Source organism: Bombina bombina, chromosome 9 (genome assembly GCF_027579735.1).
Source record: "Bombina bombina isolate aBomBom1 chromosome 9, aBomBom1.pri, whole genome shotgun sequence".
Taxonomy (NCBI): Eukaryota; Metazoa; Chordata; class Amphibia; order Anura; family Bombinatoridae; genus Bombina; species Bombina bombina.
Window position 1 is genome coordinate 49,084,453 of NC_069507.1, and position 12,686 is coordinate 49,097,138.

General features: G+C 35.3%; 1 protein-coding gene across 1 annotated transcript in view; it reads right to left on the bottom strand.

Annotated features, from left to right (window-relative positions):
- PARG (poly(ADP-ribose) glycohydrolase) overlaps nt 1–12,686 on the bottom strand; it is a 482,847-nt gene that overhangs the window by 465,469 nt on the left and 4,692 nt on the right. Inside the window, 1 exon segment of the mRNA XM_053692075.1 lies at nt 12,614–12,680. Coding sequence (XP_053548050.1) covers nt 12,614–12,680 — 67 coding nt within the window.

A 12,686-nucleotide genomic window follows, 5' to 3' on the forward strand; every position in this document is an offset into this window, starting at 1 on the left:
ATAAAAAAAAAAGTGGTATGAAAAAAGGGAAACAACGAGAAAATGCACGTCACTTATGATTCAAAAACAGAATGTGGCATTTTTGAGACCAAAGCTTCCAACAGAGGATGTCAAGCCATCCTGTTATCTGTAGCGTTTCAAGAAGATATGAAGTATAAACCACACTGTTGCATTACAAACAGCTAAAGGTGAAACGGTTGCTGTCCAAGAATTATTAAACACCACCGTAGAGTATACACTCGAGCCCCAGAAACCTATATTTGGTAGGTCTTGATGATGAAGAGTATAATCCATGCTGCGGATATAGATTTTGCCAGAAGCATTCGGTTCAAATAGTCCTGGTAAGTCTAAAAACTGTTTTTCTCCACACTTCAAGATTCTTATCTAAATCTGAAAGAACAGAATGGATGATGGAGACTTTTCTCACAGTGTTGAAATCCACCGAAATGTATACTTGTGATACACAGGAACAGAGGACTTTTAAAAATGTGTGCATGACAACTTTTCCCATCATCTTAAACCGAAACAGATGATCTCTTGCTTTCCAGCAAAAAAAAAAAAAACAAAAAAAAAAACCTCTCTTATTTTACTACAAACAGTTGAAGCGCTTCTGACCTAAATATTGTCAAAAGGAGTATTATAGTTTAAAAATAAAATGGTCTATTTTAAAATAAATTCTATTGCGTTACTACGTGTTTAACTCCTTTATTAAGCATTTACTCAAAGCTGCGTTTCTGGAACAACCATTTTCTTCTTCAGATGAGGACATAGCTATTGACTGGAGCAACATACATGTACGCCTGCTTTTACTTTGCAGCATAGTAAAATAAAGGCCTTTGTTAGAAATTTTCACTAAAATGACCCTTTATAAAACAGCCTTGGACAGAGTAGAATTCTCCTCTGTCTTATTACTCTCAGCATCTTGGCGAACAGAAATAATAGTGTAAAGATGTATTCCCGGAGAGAAGACCAAGAGAAAAAGAAGATTTATTTCCCTCGGAGATATGGTTCTTGTGAAATTTCAGCAGGCGTCTAACCACTGGATTCCTTAACTGGTTTAGCAGGAATATATATATTTTTTATTTTTGGTTACATTTTCTTAGCAGAATCTGCCTTTAAAGGGACAGTATACACTCATTTTCATATAACTGCATGTAATAGACACTACTATAAAGAATAAGATGCACAGATACTGATATAAAAATCCAGTATAAAACTGTTTAAAAACTTACTTAGAAGCTTCCAGTTTAACTCTGTTGAAAAGGTAGCTGGAAAGCCCACTGCAAGTGGCAAATAAGACACTCCCCCCCTCCCCCTTCTTTTGCATATGAAAAGACCCTTTACACAAACAGGAGCAAGCTGGAGAAGGTAGCTGACGGTATTCACATAAAACTTTGGGGCTTGGTTAGGAGTCTGAAAATCAGAGCAATGTTATTTAAAAATAAGCAAAACTATACATTTAATTTAAAAAAAAACAACTTTATGGGCTACATAAATAGATCATCTACAAAACATTTATGCTAAGAAAAAATGAGTGTATAATGTCCCTTTAACCTCTTAAGGACATATGACGGAAATTTTCCGTCATAAAACAATTGAACAAACTGAAAGCTGTGTCCTTAAAGGGTTAAATAAGATAACCTGACTGCTGTTTTTAAAGGGACAGTCTAGTCAAAATTAAACTTTCATAATTCAGATAGGGCATGCAATTTTAAACAACTTTCCAATTTACTTCTATTATCTAATTTGATAATAGAAGTAAATTAGAAAGTTGTTTAAAATGACATGCTCTTTCTAAATCACGAAAGAAAAAAATTTGTCTTTCATGCCCCTTTAACAGTCTGGAAGATTAAATGCTTTTAGGCCTATTAGATACCCTCTCTTCTTCACAGGTTACAGTATTTTTTTTTATTTTTTTTTAATAGTTGAGGACTTGATTTTGCTTTCTGACATAAGACATGGATAACAATGCTAATCATCAAGTTAACAAGAGTACTGTCCAGAATCAGCATGAATTACCATAATGTATAATGAATTGCTTGTATCCAAAGAACAATTTTTTGAACAGAGTATTCTTTGAGACTTCACAAACCCTAAATGAGACCTTAAATGAAAATTGATACCCATGCCACATAACTGCACTTCTATCTAAATAAAGTCAATTAGCAATAACAACATGCCCCCTTCATTAATGTTACAAGAGAGAACTTTTCACAGAAGACTGAGATCAGACCTGCTCAACAAAGACCTGCTGATTTCCTTCATTACCTAGAACACATTGTCTTATGGAAGAAATATTGAGAATTGTGAAGTCTGAAAGTTTTGTTTCCAAACTAGCTGGAATTTTTCTTAAGTGAAAATTAGGTATTTCTCAGATGATCAACCACCTTTGGAATACAAGTGATGTGTTTCTGCCTTTACATAAATACTAGACCAGGTTTAAAATGAAATTAAAAGTGATAGAATATATGAAATCCCTACAACCTTCTTCAGATTTCCTAGAAGTGGGGCCAGAGCTGAGCAAGGAAGATGAGCTGATCCCCTAAAGAAAGTTAAGTTACCTTGAGATACTGATTTTCCCCTGAATATTTCAGGTCCGTGAAAAGTTGAATCTGCAAGAGGGACATGCCTATTTAAACATGAGGTGATTCAGCTTAGCCTCTGCAGTTATACATTGACCACATCTTGAATCATCTGACATTGACAAACTCATTTAGATCTATGAGTTGCATGGCAAGAAACTTTCCATCTGAAGTATTGGAGACTTAAACCAGATGTAATTAAAAAAACAAAACACTTTTTCCTATTTCTCAAATTTAAATAATGGCATTTTGAGTGAATAGCTTAGTTGTGCAACTTTCTATTTCAACATACTTCAAACGCTCAGTAAGAGTTGGGGACTAAATAAATATTTTGTGAGCCAGACTCTTTATAAACTCCAGAAAATACCGATTTGAATGACACATTCAGGACCAACTGACCAAAAACCAAAGGAAGCCCATGCTAAGCCAAAAAGGCATGACCCAGCTTGAAGAACCTGGTCAAACTGACCCTCAGACTTGTCTTGCAAAGCAAGACCATTAGACTTTTATAAAAGGAACATTTGGCACCAAAATTATCAACCTTGAGGAAGAATGGTTGTTCTCCCCAATACCTCTGAGAAAACCAAGCCTTCTAGCACAGACCCATAAAACAAAATGTCAGGAAAAAACCAAAACATACAAATTAGATAAAATATAAGGCGGCAATTGCTTAGACCAAATTGTAGCCGTGGGAGCCTCTCTCTCCTTTCACCACTTTGCCTTAAGATAAGATAAGACATCACCAACCAAGGTAAAAACAACAATAGGAAGCTTCTTAAAGACTGATTCTCACTAACACAAGGGGCACTTTCATTCTTTTCTTCAAAAAAATAAAAAATTTTTAAAAAAAAGCTTCTGGGCTGATGAAAAATAATGGCAGAGCTTTGAATATTATAAAATGTCACAGCTTGAGTTTCTCATGAAAAAGTAATATTAATAGCAGGATATGAAATGCCTATATTCCTAAATATTATAATAGAAATATTATGTGAAGATATAAAAGCAGTTGTCTGCTAACTTAAAAGGGACAAATATAGATATATTTCCTGTTTCAGATAGAGTGTAAAATAAATTTAAAAAAATAAACAAAAATTAAATTTATTTCCATTGTCAAATGTACTTCATTCTCTTGATATCCTTTGAGAACAGGTAGGTAGACTCAGGAGAGTGAATGTGTCTGGAGCACTATATGGCAGCATTTTTGCAAGAATACATTTTAAAAATGTTATACATTTACAAGAGGACTAGGTGGCAATTGTTTCCTGCCATGTGCACACTACCTACCAATGTATGCTCTTCAACAAAGAATACAATACAAGTAAACTGGATTTTTTTTTATATACTGCTGTCTGAACTAATTTTTCCAAAAGCAAACCAGTATAGTAAGTTCTTCCAAAAATATAATCCTATTCACATATACCCTAGTGCAGGGACGGCAAATCTTGGCACTCCAGATGTTTCAGAACTACATTTCCCATGAAGCTAAGGCACGCTGAAGCCCAGTCGAGCATTATGGGTAATGCATTTCTGAAACATCTGGAGTGCTAAAGTTGATCAGACCTACTGTTTACCCAGTAATTGGCAGGACCTGGCCAAGCATGTCATAGCATATAGTGCAAATCTGGCACCATCCTCAAACACCTAAAATCTGAACAACTCATTTTTGGCACAATAGTATAGCCCGGAATTATGTTACACGTCAGTGGTTATTTTTTTTTAAACAGTTTTCACATCTTGTAAGTAATTGATATGAATACAAGCCTTGCTACAAATAAGGTTGCCAATACTGACATGCACTTTGCCTTCTGAGGTTTGGGAAGCTAAGCATAAAACCGGAATATCAGGCACAACAGCTGAAATTCAGGCAAGTGCTACTAATAAATCTTATTATAGCTCAAACTTACGTGACTAAGAACTTGGCACTCACTGTTTTCACTTTCACTTTCTTTACTGTATTTTTGTGTTGCTTATTTTATTTTTTAACAGGTCACTGTCTGAAATTACCTAAAAAAAATGTATTTTTGGAAGAACTTACAGGTACATGGTGTGGTTATATATCCTTTACTATATTATATGAAAGGGATAGAACACAGTCTGTTTCATTGTTGTAATAAAAAGTCACAAGCAATGGGTTATACTTAATAGAAATGATTGAAATATGTATTAATCACTATTTTACCATTTATGTATTTTAACTTTATTTGAGCGAGGTCCATTACTTCCGGTCACAATCCCACAAGAAGGCTGTGGTCTTTACATGAAGGCAAAAAGAGTAGCTTAATCTTTGAAGTGGTTGATAGGAAACACCTACAATAGCTCCAATCAGATTCTTGCTCATGCTCAGTAGAGGACTTTTGCTGCCAAAATCATGTAACAGTAGAACTTAAGTTCTGTAATGACAGTCATCTCCCTTATCTCACTAAAGGCAGTGGCTACACTGAGAATTTCTAAGTGCTCATTTTGCAAGAAAACAAAGTTGTTTGCAGTTTTTAACACTGCGTTTATTTATAGGTTTACTTTGATTTAACTTTTTTTTTTTTTAAATGGTTTAATATTATTGTATTTATGTGTTATTTTCACTATAGATTTGTGCTCCCCCTGCCTATTCACAATATTAAGAAAAAGTAGTGATGATATGATGGGGGAAATAGGGGATAAGAGTAACAGGTTGTAAAAGGTCACACTTAGACAATGCCAGAACAACATTCTCGGCAACACTTGCCAGTTTGGAGTTCTCTCTCCTCCTCAAATCAGTGTTGTCTAAAAACATTAAAGGGACATTGTAATCTATATCCCTATAAAACGAGTAGCATTTAAACATGTTAACATTTTGAGAATTCAGAAGTAAAATCTGTTTAAATTTAAACCAATATAATGGTGTCATTTGGCACAATCTAATAATGTACTAATGCACATTTACTTATTGGTTGTTCCTACAAAAGGATCTGTTGCCGGAAATTCCTAACAACCAATGAGCAGTCACGGCAAGTGCCTATCAGCCAATGAGCAATCACCGCAAGTGCCTATCAGCCAATGAGCATACGTAAATAGTTTGCAAACTATACAGCAGTGCTAGTTACAAATTATAAAAATGTAAACTCAAACAGCTTTTAACTTTACATTTGTTATGGGGGACATTCTCTCACAGACAGAAAATAAGGGGACAGATAGATGCAAACTGGCATTCAGCCTATAGGAAATAAATGCAGTTCTAATTAAACAAGCAAAATGACTTCCGTCCTGAGTAAAGGAACAAAATGAGTTCTGCTGGTGGCAGAAGATGGACCTGTTAAAGGATTAGTCAACACTACGGATATCCACATAAATGTGTGCACAATATAAAAATAATGATGTAGAGCTGCACCTGAGTAAATAGCAGTGTCGGAGAGTGTACGTTACCTGTTCCCATCTACATGGCTTCCGATGCAGCCTAATCTTGTGAATTGGATTTTACTATCTGTAGATCCTACTAAAGTGTTTAAAAGAAATCTATCCAATCTCTTTCATTTTTACTTCTGAGAATCATGACTGGGCACACTAACTAGAGCCCTTATGGTCTACTAAAGGTCCTGGTTACTTACAAAGCAGTTAGGGTTCCTTAGCATTTAGACAGAGATAGCTTTTTTATTTTCACTGATAAACAGGGTCATTCAACTCCATATTTAATCTCCCCATTCAAGGGACACTGAACCCACATTTTTTCCTTTCATGATTCAGATAGAGCAGCAATTTTAATCAACTTTCTAATTTACTTCTATAATCATTTTTTCTTCGTTCTGTTGGCATCTTTATTTGAAAAAGCAGGAATGTAAAGCTTAATAGTTGGCCCATCTTTGGTTCAGCATCTGGGTAGCGCTGGCTAATTGTTGGCTAAATGCAGCCAGTCAATAAGAACTATCCAGGGTGTTGAACAAAAATGGGCCGGCCCGTAAGCTTACATTCCTGCTTTTTCAAATAAAGATACCAAGAGAATGAAGAACAATTGATAATAGAAGTAAATTAGAAAGTTGCTGAAAACTGCATGCTCTTTCTGAATCATGAAAGAAAAAAAATTTGGGTTCAGTGTCCCTTTAATTTTTAATTATAGCAACAAAGATTCATTATTTATTTTGTCTCTTTTAGCTGTAAAAAAGGCCCTGAAAGATGTGCCAACCTCCCAAAAAGAGACTGAGGTGCCACCATCATATTTAAGTATGCTTAAATTTACCTAACCATGCAACATTCTTCACAGTGGTTGTTTAGCTAAGACCATAACCTCATATTTCATTGTTGAATACAAGTATTTTATTTTCAATATGAGTGGAGGCATGTTCCTGTAATCCAGTTCAGATGTGGGTATGATCCCATCAGCGTATTACTATTAATAATGTAGCATCAATTGTACACCAACATACAGCAGGCAATTTTAAGCAACTTTCTCATTTACTCCAACTATAATTTTTTCTTCGTTCTCTTGCTATCTTTATTTAAAAAGCAGGGATTTAAAGCTTAGGAGTCAACCCATTTTAGGTTCAGCACCCTGGATAGCGCTTGCTTATTGGTGGCTACAGTTAGCAAACCAATAAGCTTCAAGTATAACCCAGGTTCTCAACCACAAATGGGCCGGCTCTTAAGCTTTACATTCCTGCTTTTTCAATAAAGATAGCAAGAGAACGAAGAAAAATTGATAATAGGAGTAAATTAGAAAGTTGCTTAAAATTGCCTGCTCTATCTGAATAAAAAAGGGGTTTAGTGTCCCTTTAATAGACTGACAGATACATATAACAAAATGACAAACTGATAAATGCACACAAAATTACTACAAGCAATACAGTAAATATAATTATTTTGAATTCAGCACAAGGGGCAATAAATACGCTCAGTGTTCCTCACAGAAAATGTTGCCAGCCAAGTGGCATTATAAAGTAGCCGGTGGGTGCAGTGTAACACTTTGTAATATTAGAAAAACAATTGCTATCCAAAGCACAGATTAATTGCATAATTTAATGACAATCTGTACAATAAACATTGACAAATCTTACGATTAGCTAATTTTAGGTTAATATTGGCTAACATTTTAGCCAATTAAAGGGACATGACAACCCACATTTTTCTTTCAGAATTCCAATAGAACACACAGTTTTAAACATCTTTCCATTTTATTTCTATTATCAAATTTGCTTTGTTCTCTTGGTATCGTTTGTTAAAACATATACCTAGGTAGGTTCAGGAGCAGCAATGCATCAGCTAACTGCTGATTTGTGGCTGCACATACATGGCTATTGTCATTGGCTCACCAGATGTGTTCAGCTAGCTCCTGGTAGAGCAGTGCTGCTCCTTCAACAAAGGATACCAAGAGAATGAAGCAAATTAGATAATATAAGAAAATTGGAAAGTTGTTTAAAATTGTGTCCTCTATCAGAGTCATGAAAGAAAAATGATGGTCTCACGTCCCTTTAAAAAGATCCTGGGGAGAACATTGTTGTTTTAGTAACAATTAAAATTCATTAAATATTTGTAATGAAAAATCTGAATCCTACCAAGTAGATATAAAACAGATGTTAACCTAATGAAATTCTCTCATCTTATACAGCTTCACCTTCTCACTACTTGGGAGGATTGGATTGGTTCAAAACAGGCACAAGAAAGCAGAAATGAAATACGAAAACCAAGAAAGGTCACATTATGAAGTAGCCGGGTGGGGAAAGTGTAATCATTTCTAATATTGCATCATCTTCAGCTAACCAAAGCACAAGTTAATTGCATAATTTATTAGAAATGTATGTATGAACATTTTTAATTATTATCTCATTTTAGCTTAATATTGGCTAAAATTTTAGCTGGGTGATCAGTAAAATGAGCCGAGTGCTGCACCGCTAAAAAGGTCCTGGGGAGAGCACTGCTACTTGTTAACAAATGTGCTTCATTCTCTTGCACTACTGGGAGCTAGCTGAACACATCAAATGAGCCAATAACAAGAGGCATATATAAGCAGCCACCAAACAGCAGCTTGCTCCCGCTAGTGCATTGCTGCTCCTAAGCCGGCCTAGGTTTACTCTTCAACAAATAAATCCAAAAGAAAGAAGCAAATTAGATAACAGAAGTAGATTAGAAAAGGTGTTTACAATTAGATGTGCTATCTGAATCACACAAAAAACATTTTCACTTTACTGTATCTTTAATATATGGAGCATAAAGCGCCTTTTGTAAGAGAATAGCGTGCTCGGCTATCTCACTATAGGGTAAAGTCTCCCGATAGCTGCACACCCACAGATGCTGCTCTGTAAAAAATAACTGTACACTAAGGATGACCTTTCTGGTAGGTAATCATGTACCTATTGTGTTCTAAAATCATATTTCAAAAGCACTTTCTTGCAATCAAATGCACATGCTTTCTGTTCTGTAATGCTATATACAGTAATATAGATGCACTCGCCAGGATTTTCAAATCGTTAACAAAATTACAATATTACAAGTAATAAAGGTAAGGGAGAAAATACCGCTCCAAGAAAGCTCCAGGCAGGGAGAACACACAAAGACGGGTCAAAAGCTAGACAGGGGCTGTGTGGAGCCGGCAAAAACAGCGGTGGACTGACCGCACAATACAAAGGAAACAAAAAATGCTGCTACAGAGCAACAGTGAGAAAGTCTTTATTCCATGATTAAATAAAATCGCAAAACACAAAGGAGAGAGCTTGGCTGTATTTTTGTTAATGTCTGACGAAGGGGGTATAACCCCGAAACGTTAAAAGTAATAAAAGGTAACGATTTGAAAATGCTGGCGAGTGCATCCTATCCTTTTCTCCACTACCTGTACTTTTGTCCGGTAACCGTGAGTGCTGGCGTATGTATGTATTATATATATATTGGAGTAGCCATGTTAGTCCAGAGATTTAGATATCAAAATAACAAGAGTATTGCATTGAGCAATGATACTTTTTTTATTATTGGACTAACTATACATTTATAAGTTGACAAGCTTTCGGAAGAGTTCCTTCCTTTATCAAGTCTGAAGCAATACTGACCAATTCAATGGAATTTACAGATTGTATCTTAAAACACAGAAGAGCTAAGAAGACAGTGCAGGGAGAGGAGGAGGTGTCGTAAAAATCATGAGGGGGCTTAGGTAACAGGCAGACAGTGTCCAGTGTAGGAGAACAGACAGAGGAAATATATAGCTATACATAGAGCATATACTGACATAAAGTTATATATCAACATTGAATCAATATCTATAAAGATGTCAAATTGTATATACAGGGGAATACAAAAGTTAAAAAAAGACAAAAGTGTGGACATAGGCTTACCTGTGTACCTATGTATAAAGAATGTGGAATATACAATGTAATTGACTAAATGAAAGTACATTACAAAAATTTTTGATAATGTGTTAGGAATCCAGAGTCCACATTTAGTCCAGAATTAAACAGGTTGAAGTGCATTATCATTTTCATTTCAAAGGTTTTTCTTTCCATGGTGTTTTTGAAGTTGCCTCTGAGAATTTTGATTTTGAGGTTTTGGATGGAGTGGTCAGGTTGGGTGAAATGGTGACCAACAGGGGTGCAGTATTTTGTTTCAAAGTGGTTTTTGATTGAGTGTCTGTGTAAGTTCATTCGAAGGTGCAGTTTTTGGCTTGTTTCTCCAATATAGCATCCCATTTCACATGCAGTGCAATGTGTCATGTATAACACATTTGCAGATATACATGAATATGCCCCTTTAATGTTATAAGATTTATTATTGTGATTTGCTGTGCTGCTTTCACAAACGTGTTGACACAGTTTGCAGAGTGCTTTATAGCAGCACTTGGTTCCATTCTGAGTGTTCTTTTTCTCAAGGGGTAGCTTCCTATGTACCAGTTTCTGCTTTAGGTTAGGTGGCTGTCTGTATGCCAGGATTGGGGGTTTTGGAAAGATTTTTTTGAGTGTGGGATCCTCTAAGAGTAGTGGCTGTAAGTCTTTTATGATTTTTCGTATCCCTTCCACAGCAGGGTTGTATTTGACTACTAGTGGGATACGTGATATGTTTTTCTTCTCCCTGTATTGTAGTAAGTGTTCACGTGGAGTACCCTCACAAACCCTTCAAATACTTTTGCTACATCGATGATATTTTCATCATATGGACAAACCTTGAACATTTTCATAAATCATTTCATCTATTTCATGCATCAATCAAGCTTAAAGTGAACTTTTCTAGAGACTGTGTAAGCTTCCTGGATACAACAATATCCATCACAAATGGAAAACTGCACACATCTGTATACAGGAAACTAACAGATAGATGCAGCTACCTCCACAGCTCCAGCTCCCACCCCAATCACATTAAAAAATCTATAATCTACAGTAAGGCTACAAGATACCACAGAATTTGCTCAGATACCAAGGACCGTGACAAACACCTCATCACACTGCCCCAATCATTCAGAGAAAAAGGTTACAAAACAAGGATTATAAATAAAGAAATTAACTCTGCCCTCAATACTCCACGTGAACACTTACTACAATACAGGGAGAAGAAAAACATATCACGTATCCCACTAGTAGTCAAATACAACCCTGCTGTGGAAGGGATACGAAAAATCATAAAAGACTTACAGCCACTACTCTTAGAGGATCCCACACTCAAAAAAATCTTTCCAAACCCCCCAATCCTGGCATACGACAGCCACCTAACCTAAAGCAGAAACTGGTACATAGGAAGCTACTCCTTGAGAAAAAGAACACTCAGAATGGAACCAAGTGCTGCTATAAAGCACTCTGCAAACTGTGTCAACACGCTTGTGAAAGCAGCACAGCAAATCACAATAATAAATCTTATAACATTAAAGGGGCATATTCATGTATATCTGCAAATGTGTTATACATGACACATTGCACTGCATGTGAAATGGGATGCTATATTGGAGAAACAAGCCAAAAACTGCACCTTCGAATGAACTTACACAGACACTCAATCAAAAACCACTGTGAAACAAAATACTGCACCCCTGTTGGTCACCATTTCACCCAACCTGACCACTCCATCCAAAACCTCAAAATCAAAATTCTCAGAGGCAACTTCAAAAACACCATGGAAAGAAAAACCTTTGAAATGAAAATGATAATGCACTTCAACCTGTTTAATTCTGGACTAAATGTGGACTCTGGATTCCTAACACATTATCAAATTTTTTTGTAATGTACTTTCATTTAGTCAATTACATTGTATATTCCACATTCTTTATACATAGGTACACAGGTAAGCCTATGTCCACTCTTGTCTTTTTTTAACTTTTGTATTCCCCCTGTATATACAATTTCACATCTTTATAGATATTGATTCAATGTTGATATATAACTTTATGTCAGTATATGCTCTATGTAAAGCTATATATTTCCCCTGTCTGTCTGTTACCTAAGCCCCCTCACGATTTTTACGACACCTCCTCCTCTCCCTGCACTGTCTTCTTAGCTATTCTGTGTTTTGAGATACAATCTGTAAATTCCATTGAATTGGTCAGTATTGCTTTAGACTTGATAAAGGAAGGAACTCTTCCGAACCGCTTGTCAACTTATAAATGTATAGTTAGTCCAATAAAAAAAGTATCATTGCTCAATGCAATACTCTTGTTATTTTGAGATATATATTATATATATATATATATATATATATATATATATATATATATATATATATATATATATATATATATATATATACATATACATATATATACATATACACATACAGTGTGTGTGTGTGTGTATATATCTCTGCAATATAGCCTAGTACTCACGGTTACCAAAGAAATCCAAAATATTCAAACACAGAGGAAGTTACTCGCCGGATTTGACAAAGGGAATTATTTTATTCCTTTACCATAAAATAATTCCCTTTGTCAAATCCGGCGAGTGCCTTCATATATATCAAAAATGCAACAGGTATACTAAATATAAACGAGATTAGTAATAATACAAATGTTACGTTTAATATACATGAAAATTCACTAAATAGTGCTTATAAGTCATTATCTTCTAATCTGATGGAAAAATAAATAAAATGTAAAATGTTACCTGTTAAATTCGTCAGATCTTTGCCTTTTTTGTCCAAACCAATGGTGTAGGTTCCACTGTTTAAAAACTGAGA